Below are 18264 nucleotides of genomic sequence, written 5' to 3' on the forward strand. Positions count from 1 at the left end.
GCAATTTTGATAATCACAACCCCAACTCTCTTATCTTTGTTAGGTCCTTACTTTGGCTTTTTTAGAAGGGGATTGGACACAGTTCTTTAGTTGCTTTGTATGTTTGCTTCATACACATTACCTCAACACTTTTTTGTGATACTGGTAATTCCCAAAACTTGCATTTTGTAATTGTTGGTGTTCTTTGAGATTTTCTCACTCTGATGTGTTGTATTTCTTGTAGAACAGAGGCCAACATGAACAGAAAGATGAAGAGCCTGCTGCCATTGTCCTTGTTCACCTTTATAAATATCTGGCTGTTCTCAAAGAATGTTAAGAGTTTTTGGCCCTTTGGCTGCGTGGGGCTCAGTTGTCAATCACCAGTCCGGCGGAGCCAGACACTTCAAATGAGGCACTCCGTTAGCCTCACACACGACACAGTCACCTACCACCTCAACCTCTCCCAGCATGTGGCAGAGTTCCCACAACTACAGAGCTACAAATGCACCCTCCTGCAGGACAGGAAAGGTCACTGCAACACTCCTGGTGGAAAACCACTCCTGCTGCTGGCCATGAAGTCTCATCCGGCATCGAGTGACAGGAGAGCGGCCCTGCGCCAGACCTGGGCCGTGGAAGGGGAGGTGTCGGGCTACTGGGTGAAACGCCTCTTTTTGATGGCCGTATCCTCTAGCCTGGAGAACACAACGCTGGTAAACGAAGAGGTCAAGGAGTTTCAGGACATTCTGCTGTGGGACTTTACTGAAAGCCACCACAACCTTTCGCTGAAGGAGCGTTGCTTCCTGGAGTGGCTGCATCACAACTGCAAGGAGGCGGAGTTTATTTTTAAAGGTACAGCTCCACATTCTATCCTACAATTACATAATTTGTCCACATAATGCATGACATAATACCAAACTGCTACTTCAACCACCTTCTCTTTCTTAAAGGAATACTGTGCTCTCTTACAGTGGCAGACATACAATCATGGGAATTATAAAGTTCCTCAGGAGAGTGAAACCAGGGTGCTATGGCAAATATTGTTAATCTGATAGCTCAGCAGTTTAGGAGGCTTATTTACAAGCCCCTTGCGCCATTGGTGAATCACTTTTTGTGATGCACCGGCAATGCGTTTTACTGCCTCATATTTACAAGGACAGGAAAAGCCACAGTGCATGGCTTTTTTGTAAATATGGCCTCTTTACACGCTGCGCTTTGCGTTAAAGGAGCGTTCCATGTGTGTTGCTGTGGTGTTCTCATGCAGTCCATAAATCTGTAAATGGTCATGGACCTGTCTATCTTGAACACAAGCTCAAGGCCCACGTCCCAGTCAGAACGCTACGCTCTTCCAGCAAGGCCCTTCTCTCTGTACCCAGAGTTCGGACAGTCAGAAATGGTGACAGAGCTTTCAGTAAAACCGCCCCAGAAGCCTGGAACTCTCTCCCCATTCAGATCAGGCTAGAGCATGACCATGTGAAGTTCCGAAGACAGCTCCCTCTACTCTCCTGGGTGCGATGGATATGAGGTTCCTTTGCCTGCTAGCGCTCTGAGACCGTAGGGTGATTTATGCGCGATACATATACAATAAAATGGAAATGGAAATGCAACACCCATTGCACCTGACACATTTCCAGATTTACGAGAAATCATAAACCTGAAAATGCGTCTGACTTCTACGCCTCCCATGGGGAAGCGTAGAGAGGCGCAACAAGAAGAAATCTCTTTTTTTGCTCTTTTTATGCATGCTGCAGAATGCATAGAAAGCCAGCACATTTGAATGAGAAAGGGATCACCAAGAAGTTGGCAGTACTGGAACTCTGCCCAATCACAGTTGTGTTTTCTATTTGGAAAGAACGTCTCGCCAACATGCAGATTACATTATGGGTATACAATCATATGGTAGTCTAAGCTTTGAATTGGGGGTCCAATCGTGGTTCACCTGCTGAGGCGTTTGGTAGACAGCCAGCTTAGTTCTAATATTGCACTCAAAGCGAAGCATACTCCTGCCGTATAAAATGCGCTGGCTGCTGCAGCGATGTCTCGTTTTCAGTGGCAGAGATTCAGCGAGTTAGGGTAGCATGCGGACCTCGACGGAACAGTGATACCACGATAACTGTGGAACTTGGTAGACCTGAGCATGCTGGTGGACAGTGCACTGGATCCCTAAACTGCGACCTAGTACCGTAGGTGCTGGGAGACTTTTCAGACTATAACCAGCACCCAGGCAACTGGTGAGGTGTCCAGTAGGGATGCAGAGTAATTTATGCAGTGGGCCTTCCCCAGAACCAAAACAACATCTTGGGTACAAAACCACATTAGTGCTGCTTCTTGCTATGTGAAATTAGCGGGAAACAGTGACCCAGACAGCACTTTTTAATATAGGGCAGCCTTGAAGGGATGGGGGTGCCTCCAACCAAGGCAACAAAAAGACAGGAGATGCCCCATATGCTTCAGCACCTTGGAAAAGGTGTTCAAGGAGCTTCAAGGCATCTACACACTTAGGCATGAGCTACTGCTCTTGTGAGAGGTTTCCTCCTTGCATTTTTTGGGGCATACAGGGTCAGTGAAATGATGGCCTCTGCCAGATTGAACCATGGGTCGGCCTGCTAAAGAAGGAGTGACCTGCATATGGAGGACAGTGCCATGGCCATATATTTATGTAGATCAAAAACAAATCAAGAGGGCAGAGGCAAGCACGCCCACCTTTATTATGAATGCTGCCCTATTTGCTTCATGCGCGATTACTGAAAGAACCCAACCTAGGACGAGCAGCCACTTTTCTGCCATGAGGATGGCTCATACGTTAGCCACTTCAATTCAATGCTATCCTTAGAATGGCCATTAGTGCAGCAGGGCTCCCATCAAAATAATGAGTGCCACAGTCCTTTTGAATAGGCGTGATCAACGGCTCGGAGGAGGAGCGCATCAAACAGATAGGCCGGTGAGCATCTGGAGCCTTTCAGGGCTTCATTCCCCAAATTAAACTTAAAAAGTTTTCCATCACAATAGGTTCCCTCAGTCAGGCACGCAGAGTGTGGATCCTGGGACATTCATTCATCACAAAGGCACAGTGGTGGGTCGCGGCGTGAAGGAATTAACAAAGGAATGTGGCTGCGCATCGCAACGGTCTCCTGGATGGTCAAGCCAGGGATGTGATCAGAACTCCTGCTACCTACCATTCAAGATGCAGTAAAGTGCGGAGGAAAACCTGATGCATTGGTGGTTCATCTGGGAAGGAACAACAAAGCCGACCTGCGACGTAGGGATTTATTCCTGGCCATGATAGCTGGACTGACAGCTGTTGCCAGGCTCATCAGACCAGCAGAGGTAGTATGGTCTTAGATCATACCACAAGTCGTATGGAGGAGGGGGGTTTGGCTAACACAGCAGTAGAAAGGTCAAGGTAGAAATTGTCCGGAGTATACAAGTCCAATGTAAGTAATTTCTTTATTGCTCGGTTAATTAAAACCACTACAATTTATAACATTCTACAACTTTTAAAACAAACATTTAAAACGTAGACAAGGAAATAAATAAGAAAAGGACAGGGAAATGAGATAAATAAAGAATTTCTGCAAAGAGTCAAACCAATTACGGCAAAGTTTCTGCAATACCAATTTATCTTTCAGCAATGTTCTTAAGACTCAATGGGAATCCGGCAAGTGGCAGCGTGCCTTGTTTTTTCTGCGAAACTGGCCAGGAATTTTACTAATCTACAAATCAGTTGGGCGTCCGCTGAGCACAGGGTCTGGACTATCGCAGATCGGCAGGTGCGGACTCCAAGCTTGTTGAGTTTATCCTTAAGCCAGTACCGACGTCCGTGATATATAGCTGGGCAAATACAGACTATGTGTATAAAGTCTTGGTTACCTGCACCGCAAAGATCACATTCCGTTGTTGCTTGTGGTCTCCATCTAGGTTGGTCTAGTCGTGTAGGTAAAGTGCCCAGCCTTAAGTGGAGAAATTTACGTTTGAGGTTCAACGAGAATGCCGTGTCTAAATAAGGTGCTGGTGTGGGCCTTGTGTACGAATTAATAGTCATCCAGGCGTGAGTCCGGGTACTAAAATTTATTTTGTCCTTGAGGAACGAGTGTTTCTTAGCAATCCTTTTGACTACCTGGTTAAACGAAGGGACTGGCAGTTTTGTTTCCCACAATGCTCCGAGCTCAGTTTCCTCTAATGAGAACTTTAGGTATTTTGAGTACTCAGATTTCTGGCTTGTCTGGATTGCTCCCCAGAGTGCGCCATTCAGTTTCTTCTCCTTGTTTCTCCATACATTATACCAAAATTTAATGGCCTCATATTTTTTCAGTAAGACCTGGGATTGTAATCCAAGTTCAAGTCTGACTTGCGCTGGGGAAGAGTTATTCGGTAACAAGAGAACCCGTTTGTATACTTTAGTTTGTATTTTATCCAGGAGGGTGGCGCTTTTCCCGTGGTGCAAAATGCTCCCATATGCTAATGTGGGCAATAATGTAGCTTTCATTGCAATTAGCAAAGGGGAGACTAGAGGGCCCTTTAGCTTTACTGCCAAGTTGGTGAAGGCGTGCAATAATGTGGCCCCTTTTCTTTCAACAGCTTTGAGATGCACCAGGAAATTTAAGTGTTTGTCTAGGTGTACCCCCAGATATTTACAGCTGTTGACGGATTCCAGCTGATTGTTGTTTATTCGGAAAATTGGTGGATTTTTGCAACGCCGTGATATGAGCATAGTCTTTGTTTTCTTAACATTTATTGTAAGCAGGTTCCTTTTTGTGTAGGCGGACAAGTCGTCTAGCAGACGTTGGAGGCCAATTCTTGTCTGGCTCACCAGCACCACATCGTCCGCGTACGATAAATGCGTTAGACGAAGGGTGCCTAACCTGGGAGGATGCGCGTTAACCTTATCTAGGCTTTCTGCCAGGTCACTCATAAATAAATTAAATAAATGTGGGGCCAGGACGCATCCTTGCTTTAGTCCGTCAACAGTGTAGATCTTCCTGGTCAGACGTCGCCCATTGTCGATTTTCATCTGCATCCAAGTTTCAGTGTAGAGGTTAATGATGGGCATGAGAATTGAGTCCGGTAGGCCCTGATGTTTTAATTTTGCCCATAGCATTTGCCTGTTGACACGGTCAAATGCCGCTTTAAAGTCTACAAAACAGGTGTGAAGGTCGAGGGAGTTCTGTAGACTTTTCTCGGCAATAAGACAAAGGGCCATGGCATTTGTCGTAGTACCCATGCTGCGCCGAAACCCGGTCTGATTCGGTGGTATTTTATTGTTCGTTTCTGACCAGTCAGCCAGGTCTGCCAATATCAGTGACGCATAGTATTTTGATTCAGCCAATGGATGGGGCTCATGAGACATTGCCTCATTAACCTTAGAATGCAAGGATACTATGAACCAGATGGGGTACACTGGATGGACGTGAGTATGGGTCTGTTCCTCCTCAACATCGGGGGTATCTCAGGTAATTAGGCTTCAGCTGGGAGTGTCAGGAGGCGATCAGGTGGGGATGCTGCCCTGAGGTCATTAAGCCCCAGGCAGCATGGCAGGGACAGCACAAAGGGACAGCAGAGGGAGCGCAATGGCCAAAAGTGAAGCCGCTAGAGCTTGTGCCCTTGGGATGCCTTAAGGCAGGGGTACCGGTGCAGGCTATGGGTCAGCAAGGAGTCAGCAGAAGGAGGACGCGGCACTTGCTGCCCGGGTCTGATACAAGGACTGCCGACAACACTTGGCAGTAAGGTGCAGCCTGGAGGCTGCAGGTGGTACCTTGCTGAGAAGGTGCATTCGCTCAGGGCGCTGTCCCAGGGTGATGTTATGGACTAAGCACTGGATTTGAGCTGCAGACAATTTGGACAATAATTACGCTGTGCTTGGTTAAACATGAACTGTGTGTTTTATTCATTCAATTATGTGAACAAAGAGAAGCTGCAGCCATTTGAACCATCAGAGGCTTGTTTCTTCTGTTTTCAAAAGGGAAGGTGGGGTGCAAGTAGGCATTCACCCATCTGGAAGGGGTCCGACCCCATCCAAGGTAAACAAATGTGTGCACAATGTTTCTCTAGAATGTCTTCTTTTGCAAAGTTTCTCTTTGCACAGTGTCAAATATTAGGACAATTTGTATCTGCAAGATTCCCTTTTGTAGACCATTCTATGCATGACAGAATTACACATCACTATTTCACAACTCTTCTCTCAGAAGTATATCTCGTACAGAACCATACCATTAGTGTTACTAAAGGGGATTGGTGGCATAAATCGAGGAAAAAAAAATCACACTTACTATGTGGATGTGGAAAAGGAAAAAAGCCCTCATAAAACTTTGCAACTTTGCACAAATCGTGCATCAGTTCTTCCCAAAGAACCATGGAAGCCTGTGCAAGAGAAACCAACATTTATTAGGAATGCATGTAAGAATATTAACAAGGTTCAAAGAGTATCCATGTGATACCTGGGTTCTATCTGATCTTGTAAGCTATAGATCATATAGGGCAAAGAGAAGGGTAAGAAGAGGCAGCCAGCCTTATCTGGTGCTGCTAGAGATACTCATCATTTCTTTGGGACGACTATATAAGGAGATCTGGGCCTTAGTGACTAAATACTTCGCTGGGACATGTCTCCTAAACCTCAGACCCAGGAATCTTTTTATATTACTTCATCTATTAATTCCCAATGTTTGAAATTAAAAATGATACTATGTTTCAGTACTTTTCTTTTTATTGGCATTTCCAAGAAAATAATAGTACCAACAAGCAAGCCCACAGAATCCACCACTGGTGGAGGAGGGACAATATCCTGGCAAAAATCCCACTTTTGAGCCCCTACAAGGGGCTTAGTGCCCACCTCCACCCTCTCTCCCTGTTTAGTGCAAATGCTTACCAAGCCTTTAATGTGCTACAACGGCATGAACTTCTATTGTCTCTTGCCTTTTGTCCAATCCCTGATATGCTGAAGCGTCTGACACCTTCTATTGCCTCTCATTTCTCCCTAAATAGGCAAACTTGCATCTTGGCTGTTAGCTCCTTCTCTGCCTACCCTGAGCGTTTGAGCAAATCAAACACTCACCCCCAGTCAACTGATCTGGGTTTAATCCATCATCATTCTTTAGATCACTCCACAACCCCAGTTCAGACATGGCCGTATGCAAATCAGTCTGACCCTGTGCCTCATGGGAACAGTCCAGCCGAACTACCAAGCCATGTCTTCCCTGGACCAGAAACAAGCATCCGGGGACCGGTTTCGGGTTCATACCCCTCATCAGCCAGGCTATCTTGAATCCAGTGGCAAAGTGAGCAAGGAACCCACGTCTGGGCATACCCTGCCAATTTAGGGCAAACAAACCAATACCAAAGGGGATGATGGATGGAGCGTTTGAGCAAATCAAACACTCACCCCCAGTTACTGATCTGGGTTTAACCCATCATCATTCTTTAGCTCACTCCACCACCCCAGTTCAGACATGACCATATGTAAATCAGTCTGACTCTGTGCCTCATGGGAACAGTCCAGCCCGAACTACCAAGCCATGTCTTCCATGGACAGGAAACAAGCATCCTGGGACCGGTTTTGGGTTCATAACCCTTGTCAGCCAGGCTATCTTGAATCCAGTGGCAAAGTGAGCAAGGGACCCACGTCTGGGCATATCCTGCCAACTTAGGGCGAACAAAGCGGTACCAAAGGGGATGATGGACGGAGCGTTTCAGCAAATCAAACATTCACCCCAATCAACTGATCTGAGCTTAATCCATCATCATTCTTTAGCTCACTCCACCACCCCAGTTCAGACATGGCCATTGTATTGTATTGTATTGTATTGTTATTTATATAGCGCGGTTGCTGCCCAATGGGCGTCCAAGCGCTGAAGCATGAAGACAGAACTGGGAGTGACGGAGGATTAGGATTCAGTGGACGTCGCAAACAGGTAGGTTTTCAATTGTTTGCGAAACGAGAGCAAGTTTGAATTGGTCCGGAGATGTAGTGGGAGTGAGTTCCACATCCTAGAGGTGTTTAAGGAGAACAGCCTTCCTCCGGTCCTGGCTCTCCTTACTCTGGGTACTACGGCCAGGAAGGCCTCCGTGGACCGGAGGTTTCTTTTCGGATGATATTGGGTGACTAGCTTATCAGTGATAGCTGGACCTGTCTTCCAGAAGGCCCGGTGGGCAATGCAAAGTGCCTTAAATGCCACTCTCTGTCTCACTGGGAGCCAGTGTAAGCTGTTCAATGCGGGTTTGGCAGACTGCATCCGTGGAATCTGTAGCAGGGTGCGGGCTGCACTATTCTGCACCACTTGTAGCTTTCGTAGGGTTGTCTCGGGGGCTCCAACATACAGGGCGTTGTTTGAGTCCAGCCGGGACTGAATCAGGCCCTGTACTGCCACTTGTTTGGCTTCCATTGGGAGGAGGTGAAGGACTTTCCTTAGTGTTCTTAGTAGGCCAAAGCAGATGGCGGATAGTTTGGTGGCCTGGGTGGAAAAGGAGAGTTTTTTGTCAAGCCATACTCCTAGGCTTTTTACGCTTTCTTTGGGGGTGGCAGGGGGGCCCAGGCACGGAGGCCATAGGGAGGTGAATGACATTGGTGATGCTGGACCTAGGAGCAAAAGCTCGGTTTTGTCTCCATTAAGTTTTAAGGAGGAGCATGTCATCCACTTCTTAATATCCTCTAGGCAGTTCATCAGACTTCCTGAAGTATGTGTGGTACCCTCTTGAGCCAATGAAACCACTAGCTGGGTATCGTCAGCATATGATACAATTTTTATGCCATAAGGTTCGACGATCCCAGCCAACGGCTTCATATATACATTGAACAGCGCAGGGCTCAGTGAAGAGCCCTGCGGTACCCCGCAGTTCAGGGGTTTACTGGCTGATCTTGTGTCCCCGTCAAAGATCTGAAAGGATCTATTGTTCAGGAATGAGCCAAGCCATCTTAGAGCATCACCTGTGACACCGATGTTGCGCAGACGGTTCAGCAAGGTGGCATAAATGACCGTGTCGAAGGCCGCACTTAGATCAAGGAGGATCACTGCCACTGATCCTCCCTGATCCAGTATCTTTCGTGACTCTTCGGTGACCGCGAGCAGGGCAGTTTCAGTGCCGTGCTTGGGCCTGAATCCAGTCTGGGTTGGGTCGAGGAGTGAGTTGTTTTCCAGAAATTGTACAAGCTGGGTGTTTATGTGCTTCTCCAGCACCTTACTTACCCAAGGAAGTAGTGAGATTGGGCAGTAACTGGAGTGATCTTCTGGGTTGAGAGTGGGTTTTTTCAACAGTGCCCGCACCATAGCTCTCTTCCATCCAGTGGGTACTGTACAAGAGGATATGGAGGAGTTAAGGAGGTCCAGTACCACGGGGAGAGTGGCTTGGCTTGCCTGGAGCAGTATCTCTGGTGGGGCAGGGTCAAGGGGAGAGCTGGATTTAACTTGACGTGCCAGTTGGTGCAGTGTCTCCAGGTTTAATGGAGGGAAACGTTCCAGAATTGGCTGTCCTGGGGGGGGAGGGTTGCTCGGAGAAATATGATTGGGTATTTCTGAATTGCTGGCTACTGTCGGAAAGGAGGAGTAGATCTGAGTGACTTTATTATGAAAGAAGTCTGCGAGTTCGTTACATTGTTCTAGCGTTTTTGTAACAGGGGGAGCAGTGTTCACGTTAGTAAATTTTTTAACTAAGTGGAAAATTTCCTTAGGTTTTGATTTGGCTGCCATTATTTGGTCTGCGAAGTAGGATGCCTGGGCCGCTCTGACCCCATTTCTGTAGTCCTTGATTGCCTTTTTGTATTGGGATTTTTTTCCAGGAAGAAAATCGAGTCGCCAAGCTCTCTCTTTTTTCCTGCAGAGGCGTTTTTGGTCTCTCAAGGAGTCTGAAAACCAGGGCGCAGATTTATGCGACCTCGTAGGGATGGATTTCCGTAGAGGGAGGATCGTGTCCAATGACTCCCTGATCCAACCCTCATAGTTTTTATTTGCTTGGTTGGGGTCTGTGCAGGGTAGTGGGCAAGAGCATTCTAGGTTGGTTATCCATGGTTCTATGGGAAGTTCTTTCCAGTTTCTCTTGGTTATGGGTTGGGGGGTCGATGAAGGGGGCTTGAGGGTAGACCAGGTAAGTGGAGCTAAAAAGTGGTCCGACCATGGAAGGCAGGTGGGTTGCCCTACCATTAACTCAGTACAATTACTGAATATCGGGTCAAGGAGGTTGCCCTTTTCATGGGTGGGGGCTTTAACCAGCTGGATCAGCTGAAGGGCTGCTAGGTCCTCTGTTAATTCCCCGGCGGCAAGATCTGTGGGGGAGTTGAAATGGAAATTAAGATCTCCTAGGACCGTGTAGTTGGCCGAGGTTAGAATTCGATTAGCAATAATACCTGGGAGAGATCTGTGAAACAGCTTCCCTGGGTCTGGGGGGCGATATATCAAGGTGCCAGAGAAGGAGCTGTTCGCAGTGAAGTCTATGCTGAATGCTAGGCTCTCGCACTCAGGGATAGGTTCGATAGTGGTGCGGCAACGATACTTGTCTTTTAGGATAATGGCCAGGCCTCCACCTCTCCCCTCAGTCCGGTCTAGTCTATGGATTTGAAACCCGGGGGGTAGGGCTGAGACGATGTCTGGCTCTGAATGAGACATGAGCCATGTCTCGGTCAGGAAGATAGCATCTGGATTATATTCTTCTAATAATAGGAACATTTGTGTGCTGTGCCGTGGTAGGGAACGGCAATTTAACATAAATATATGGTATTCCTGGGACGTGGCTGGCGGCGCAGTGGTGTCAAAGGAGTGTTTACAGCCGGTGTAACGAGTGGGAAGCAAATGCAAATCAGTCTGACCCTGTGCCTCATGGGAACAGTCCAGCCCGAACTACCAAGCCATGTCCTCACTGGACCGGAGACAAGCATCCTAGGACCAGTGTTGGGTTCATAACCCTCATCAGCCAGGCTATCTTGAATCCAGTGGTGCAGGGTCAAGACTGATATACACATGGCTGGGTCCAAACTGGAATGGCATGGTGAGCAAAAAACGATGGAGTTAGGGCCAGATCTCTGTACTGGGGTGAATGTATGACACTGTTCTGCATTCTGTTCATCAATAGTTCTTTCTGCATTTTTCACCCCGAGTGGGACGGGTATGCGCAGACGTGATTCCCGTGCTCTCCATGCCACTGGAATCAGGCTATCCTGGCTGAAGAGGGGTGAAACCATGAAACCGGTCCTAGGATTCTTGTTTCCAGTCCAGTGAGGACCTGGCCTGGCAGTTCGGGCTGGACTGTTCCCATTGGGAGCAGGGTCAAGACTAATTTTCACATGGCTGGGTTCAAATTGGTATGGCATGGTGAGCAAAAAAGCTATGGATTTAGGCCCAGATCTCTGTACTGGGGTGAATGTATGACATAGTTCTGCATTCTGTCCATCAATAGTTCTTTCTGCATTGGTCACCCCGAGTGGCGGAGAAAGCTCAGATGTAAGTCCTGTGCTCTCCATGCCACTGGAATCAAGCTATCCTGGCAGTAGAGGGGTGAAACCCCGGAACCGGTCCTAGGATGCTTGTTTCCAGTCCAGGGAGGACCTGTCCTGGCAGTTCTGGCTGGACTGTTCCCATTGGGCGCAGGGTCAAGGCTGATTTGCATATGGCTGGATTCAAACTGGAATGGCATGGAAAGCAAAAAAATGATGGATTTAGGCCCAGATCTCTGTACTGGGGTGAAAGTATGACATTGTTCTGCATTCTGTCCATCAATAGTTCTTTCTGCATTTGTCACCCCAAGTAGGAAGGGTATGCTCAGACGTGAGTCCCGTGCTCTCCATGCCACTGGAATGAAGCTATCCTGGCTGAAGAGGGGTGAAACCTCGAAACCGGTCCCAGGATGCTTGTTTCCAGTCCAGGGAGGACCTGGCCTGGCAGTTCGGGCTGGACTGTTCCCATTGGGCTCAGGGTCAAGACTGATTTGCATATGGCTGGGTCCAAACTTGTATGGTGAGCAAATAAACTATGGATTTAGGCCCAGATCTCTGTACTGGGGTGAATGTATGACATTGTTCTGCATTCTGTCCATCAATAGTTCTTTCTGCATTTGTCACCTCGAGTGGGACAGGTATGCTCATACGTGATTCCCGTGCTCTCCATGCCACTGGAATCAAGCTATCCTGGCTGAAGAGGGGTGAAACCCCGAAACCGGTCCTAGGATTCTTGTTTCCAGTCCAGTGAGGACCTGGCCTGGCAGTTCGGGCTGGACTGTTCCCATTGGGAGCAGGGTCAAGACTAATTTTCACATGGCTGGGTTCAAATTGGTATGGCATGGTGAGCAAAAAAGCTATGGATTTAGGCCCAGATCTCTGTACTGGGGTGAATGTATGACATTGTTCTGCATTCTGTCCATCAATAGTTCTTTCTGCATTGGTCACCCCGAGTGGCGGAGAAAGCTCAGATGTAAGTCCTTTGCTCTCCATGCCACTGGAATCAAGCTATCCTGGCAGAAGAGGGGTGAAACCCCGGAACCGGTCCTAGGATGCTTGTTTCCAGTCCAGGGAGGACCTGGCCTGGCAGTTCTGGCTGGACTGTTCCCATTGGGCGCAGGGTCAAGGCTGATTTGCATATGGCTGGATCCAAACTGGAATGGCATGGAAAGCAAAAAAAGGATGGATTTAGGCCCAGATCTCTGTACTGGGGTGAAAGTATGACATTGTTCTGCATTCTGTCCATCAATAGTTCTTTCTGCATTTGTCACCCCAAGTAGGAAGGGTATGCTCAGACATGAGTCCCGTGCTCTCCATGCCACTGGAATCAAGCTATCCTGGATGAAGAGGGGTGAAACCCCGAAACCGGTCCTAGGATTCTTGTTTCAAGTCCAGGGAGGACCCGGCCTGGCAGCTTGGGTTGGACTGCTCCCATTGGGCGCAGGGTCAAGACTGATTTGTACATGGCTTGGTCCAAACTGGAATGGCATGGTGAGCAAAAAAGCTATGGATTTAGGCCCAGATCTCTGTACTGGGGTGAATGTATGACATTGTTCTGCATTCTGTCCATCAATAGTTCTTTCTGCATTGGTCACCCCGAGTGGCGGAGAAAGCTCAGATGTAAGTCCTGTGCTCTCCATGCCACTGGAATCAAGCTATCCTGGCAGAAGAGGGGTGAAACCCCGGAACCGGTCCTAGGATGCTTGTTTCCAGTCCAGGGAGGACCTGGCCTGGCAGTTCTGGCTGGACTGTTCCCATTGGGCGCAGGGTCAAGGCTGATTTGCATATGGCTGGATCCAAACTGGAATGGCATGGAAAGCAAAAAAAATGATGGATTTAGGCCCAGATCTCTGTACTGGGGTGAAAGTATGACATTGTTCTGCATTCTGTCCATCAATAGTTCTTTCTGCATTTGTCACCCCAAGTAGGAAGGGTATGCTCAGACGTGAGTCCCATGCTCTCCATGCCACTGGAATCAAGCTATCCTGACTGAAGAGGAGTGAAACCCCGAAACCGGTCCTAGGATTCTTGTTTCCAGTCCAGGGAGAACCCGGCCCGGCAGCTCGGGTTGGACTGCTCCCATTGGGCGCAGGGTCAAGACTGATTTGTACATGGCTTGGTCCAAACTGGAATGGCATGGTGAGCAAAAAAACGATGGAGTTAGGGCCAGATCTCTGTACTGGGGTGAATGTATGACACTGTTCTGCATTCTGTCCATCAATAGTTCTTTCTGCATTGGTCACCCCGAGTGGCGGAGAAAGCTCAGATGTAAGTCCTCTGCTCTCCATGCCACTGGAATCAAGCTATCCTGGCAGAAGAGGGGTGAAACCCCGGAACCGGTCCTAGGATGCTTGCTTCCAGTCCAGGGAGGACCTGGCCTGGCAGTTCTGGCTGGACTGTTCCCATTGGGCGCAGGGTCAAGGCTGATTTGCATATGGCTGGATCCAAACTGGAATGGCATGGAAAGCAAAAAAATTATGGATTTAGGCCCAGATCTCTGTACTGGGGTGAAAGTATGACATTGGTCCGCATTCTGTCCATCAATAGTTCTTTCTGCATTTGTCACCCCAAGTAGGAAGGGTATGCTCAGACGTGAGTCCCGTGCTCTCCATGCCACTGGAATCAAGCTATCCTGGCTGAAGAGGGGTGAAACCTCAAAACCGGTCCTAGGATGCTTGTTTCCAGTCCAGGGAGGACCTGGCCTGGCAGTTCGGGCTGGACTGTTCCCCTTGGGCGCAGGGTCAAGACTGATTTGCATATGGCTGGGTCCAAACTTGTATGGTGAGCAAATAAACTATGGATTTAGGCCCAGATCTCTGTACTAGGGTGAAGGTATGACATTGTTCTGCATTCTGTCCATCAATAGTTCTTTCTGCATTTGTCACCCCGAGTGGGACGGGTATGCTCAGATGTGAGTCCTGTGCTCTCCATGCCACTGGAATCAAGCTATCCTGGCTGAAGAGGGGTGAAACTCCCAAACCGGTCCTAGGATGCTTGTTTCCAGTTCAGGGATGATCTGGCCTGGCAGTCTGGGCTGGACTGTTCCCATTGGGAGCAGGGTCAAGACTGATTTGAATATGGCTGGGTCCAAACTGGAATGGCATGGTGAGCAAAAAAACTATGGATTAAAGGCCCAGATCTCCGTACTGGGGTGAATGTATGACATTGTTCTGCATCCTGTCCATCAATTGTTCTTTCTGCATTTGTCTCCCTGAGTGGGGCGGGTATGCTCAGACGTGAGTCCCCTGCTCTCCATGCCACTGGAATCAAGCTGTCCTGGCTGAAAAGGGGTGAAACCCTGAAACCAGTCCTAGGATGCTTGTGTCCAGTCCAGGGAGGACCCGGCCTGGCAGCTCGGGTTGGACTGCTCCCATTGGGCGCAGGGTCAAGACTGATTTGTACATGGCTTGGTCCAAACTGGAATGGCATGGTGAGCAAAAAAATCATGGATTTAGTTCCAGATCTCTGTACTGGGGTGAATGTATGAAACCCCAAAACCGGTCCTAGGATGCTTGTTTCCAGTCCAGGGCAGACCTGGCCTGGCAGTTCGGTCTGGACTGTTTCCATTGGTCGCAGGGTCAAGACTGATTTACATATGCCTGGGTCCAAACTGGAATGTCATTGTGAGCAAAAAAATGATGGATTTAGGCCCAGATCTCTGTACTGTGGTGAATGTATGAGATTGTTCTGTATTCTGTCCATCAATATTTCTTTCTGCATTTGTCACCCCGAGTGGCAGGGTATGCTCAGACGTGAGTCCCTTGCTCACTTTGCCACTGGAATCAAGTAAGCATGGGCGTAAAATCCGTCCCGCTCGCGAATTTTGCGGATTTTCGGTAAATTCGCAATCCGCGAACTCTCGCGAACTTGCCGAAAATTCGTAAAATCCGTGCGAAGCGGATTTTTTGCTTGGTCGCACTTGCCAACTAGAATACTATACAATTTCGCGGGAGTAAACACTTGCGAACACGTAGATGCGGCGGGCAGCGGCAATCTTGCAATTGCGAGATTGCAAAATTTGCAATTTCGCACAAGAAATCCACCAGCAGGCAGCATAAACCTTGAAAATTATGATTTTTATCAGAATAACTCCTCAGGTTGACATTTGCCTGCACTTTTTCTTTGCAAGGAGTCCATTTTGGGGGGTGGGGGTGGGAGGAAGGAAGTGCCCCACAGTCTCCAACTTCCTGTTCCTGTCCACCAGGCTCCTCCCAGTGCTTTCTTCATGTGCTGGTCACTTTGATTTGGATCTTGACCTGGAAGGATTACTTTTTGTGGATGCTGCTGGATATTTGGATTTTTGCAAAACTGAGAGCACTCAGCAGGTGCAAAAGTTCAATCTTATCATTAGTAACCATTCCCTGTAGTGCTTCCTGAGTGGCCCCTTAAGAGTTCAGTTGCCTACATGCAACTATAGGCCACAAAGGTCCTGTGAAAAAAAAGTGCACTGCAACAGAAAGCAAATTACAGATAAGGAAGCAGGTGCCAGCCAGACTGGAAGTTTAAATTCAGTGACACATTAATCAACCCCAAATTAATTCATGTCAGTTGAAGCAGGGCAGGTGTGCCTGCTTGTTTTTCACCCCCATAATCTCCAGTGATAAACCAACCAGAGGGTGGCAGTGATGTACCAGAGGGTGGCATGGGTGTACCAGAGGGTGGCAGTGGTGAAACAGAGGGTGCTGTGAACCTGTGATGATGAACCAGATGTAGAAACAACATAGTTGTGGCCGTTGCGAGCCGACAAGTAAGTTCGCAATTGCGAACTGGTACAGAACCCTCGCGAACTGGCAGAAATCCTTGCGAACACACAAAAATCCGCAAGTTCGCGGATTGCCAATTTGCAAAATCCGCCCATGCTTAGAATCAAGCTATCCTGGCTGATGAGGACTGAAAGCCCGAAACCGGTCCTAGGATGCTTGTTTCCAGTCCAGGGAGGACCTGACTTGGCAGTTCGGGCTGGACTGTACCCATGGGGCACAGGGTCAAGACTGATTTACATATGGCTGGGTTCAAACTGGAATGGCATGGTGAGCAAAAAAGCGATGGATTTAGGCCCAGGTCTCTGTACTGGGGTAAATGTATGACATTGTTATGCATTCTGTCCATCAACTGTTGTTTTTGCATTTCTTACGTCCTCGGGGCACTTTACATAATATGGCCCCAGGTATTTCAAACTGCAGATAGAAAAAGACAGGTTGCCACAGTGATGATAATTGCTCTCCAGGATAGAGGTAGTGATGAAATATGTAGTGATCAAAAGGGTATGTGCATAAATATAGTTTCCTCTGGGATGAGGACAACATATTGGAAATACCCCTGAGAAGTGCAATTGTACCGGTTTGTTGGATAAGAGAGTCAATAATCATACATATAATTGCCTAATTGCGAGGGTTTGAACCCCATTGGATAGAATGCTTCTTCCACTACCAATATATACAGTAATGCAGTGATGGTAACGATGCACAAAGAGGCAGAGTGAGTGTGTCTCTAAAAAAACGAGTGGAGGGGCGAAAATTAAATAAACTCTGAAATCAATTATTACTCATGTTGGTGCAGTGAGTGCTCAAAAAGCACATTTGGCTATAAAGAGAGTTGGGTTTGCTCACAACCGTGCAAGCCCTTAGGAGTGCTTAAACGTGATTGCAAAATCAAAGTACGTGCACTCACTGGATAGAATCAATTTGTCCATGGTGTGCCAGAAGCTAATAGTAAATAGCTGTAGAGTAGGGGTGTGTGTGTGATGCCATCAGCCAAAGGGAAGGAGGCCAGTGCTTGCCTTGAGATAGTCTGAGTTTAATCGCTTCCATGCCAGGTACGAGGACATAGGCCGCAGCAGTGAAAGCTGTTGTTATAGTCGGCTTAATGCACCATTGGCATAGAGGATACTGGGAATTGTAGTCCCACCTAAAAGCACCATGGTACGTCTGACCACATGATGTCAAGACTGCTGGGAAAGGTAGTTCAGCCTTAGTGGGACTGATAGCAGCCCAGAATCTGCATTATATACCACCGTTATGTAAGAAATAAAGTAGTCATTAATGAAAGTGTGCTTTTACCAATTTTACACCTTAAAACATCCTATTATTTAATTGATGAAATGAAGGCTGTTAATCCGAGTACCTGCTCAAGTGTGCGGACTGCTGGAAAAGGTAGTCTGGCATTGATATTGCCATAGACATGCAGGTTTAGTATGGGCAAACACATAAAGATAAAGTAATTATACGAGCAAATCAATGAGGGTAGATCCAATTGCAGCATGTATGTGTGTATGCTCTGATTGAGATTGTGGCCCTACATAAGGTAACTTCTACTATGTATGCTCTTTTTTTTAGTTCAGAATAATTTTATTACATTTTTCAGAAAAATTACAGAAAGAGACAATACAAAATTTTTTAGCATAAGCAATAATACCTAAACAATTGAGAAATGCAAATCATTAGCAAAATACAATAGGTAAATAAATGTCAGTAAATTATAATCGATAAAAAGGAAAAAAAGAATAATAATAGAAAAGGATGTGGAGAAGGAGGGGAAGGAAGGGTACATACTATATCATCTTTTATATAAATTAGAGTTACTGATAACATACAGATAATACAAAATGGTGATGTTAGACAAAATAAGGAATGGTAAAAAATACTTTCATAGCAACAAATATGTCTCTATAGGTGACCAAAAGGATTGATAAGAATGAGAGTTATGATTAATTCCATGTAAGGATAGTTGTGCACCTCTTCTTGTAAAAATGATCCAGGACCACCAAGCATGAACAGACAGAGATGGAGCATCTTTCCAACAAAAAGTGATTGATTTTAAAGCAGCCGAAATGAATAAATTAAACAATTTTTCTTCTGAGTCATTGAGATGATGTA

At 47.2% G+C, this 18264-nt stretch overlaps 1 protein-coding gene across 1 annotated transcript in view; it reads left to right on the forward strand.

The window, feature by feature from the left end:
• The first annotated feature begins 236 nt into the window (after positions 1-236).
• Positions 237-18264, forward strand: part of LOC144799326 (beta-1,3-galactosyltransferase 5-like) — a 35095-nt gene continuing 17067 nt past the window's right edge. The window contains exon 1 of the mRNA XM_078670574.1: positions 237-828. Coding sequence (XP_078526700.1) covers positions 237-828 — 592 coding nt within the window. The remainder of the gene's footprint in view (positions 829-18264) is intronic.

The sequence above is a fragment of the Lissotriton helveticus genome, chromosome 12 (genome assembly GCF_964261635.1).
Source record: "Lissotriton helveticus chromosome 12, aLisHel1.1, whole genome shotgun sequence".
NCBI classification, from domain to species: Eukaryota; Metazoa; Chordata; class Amphibia; order Caudata; family Salamandridae; genus Lissotriton; species Lissotriton helveticus.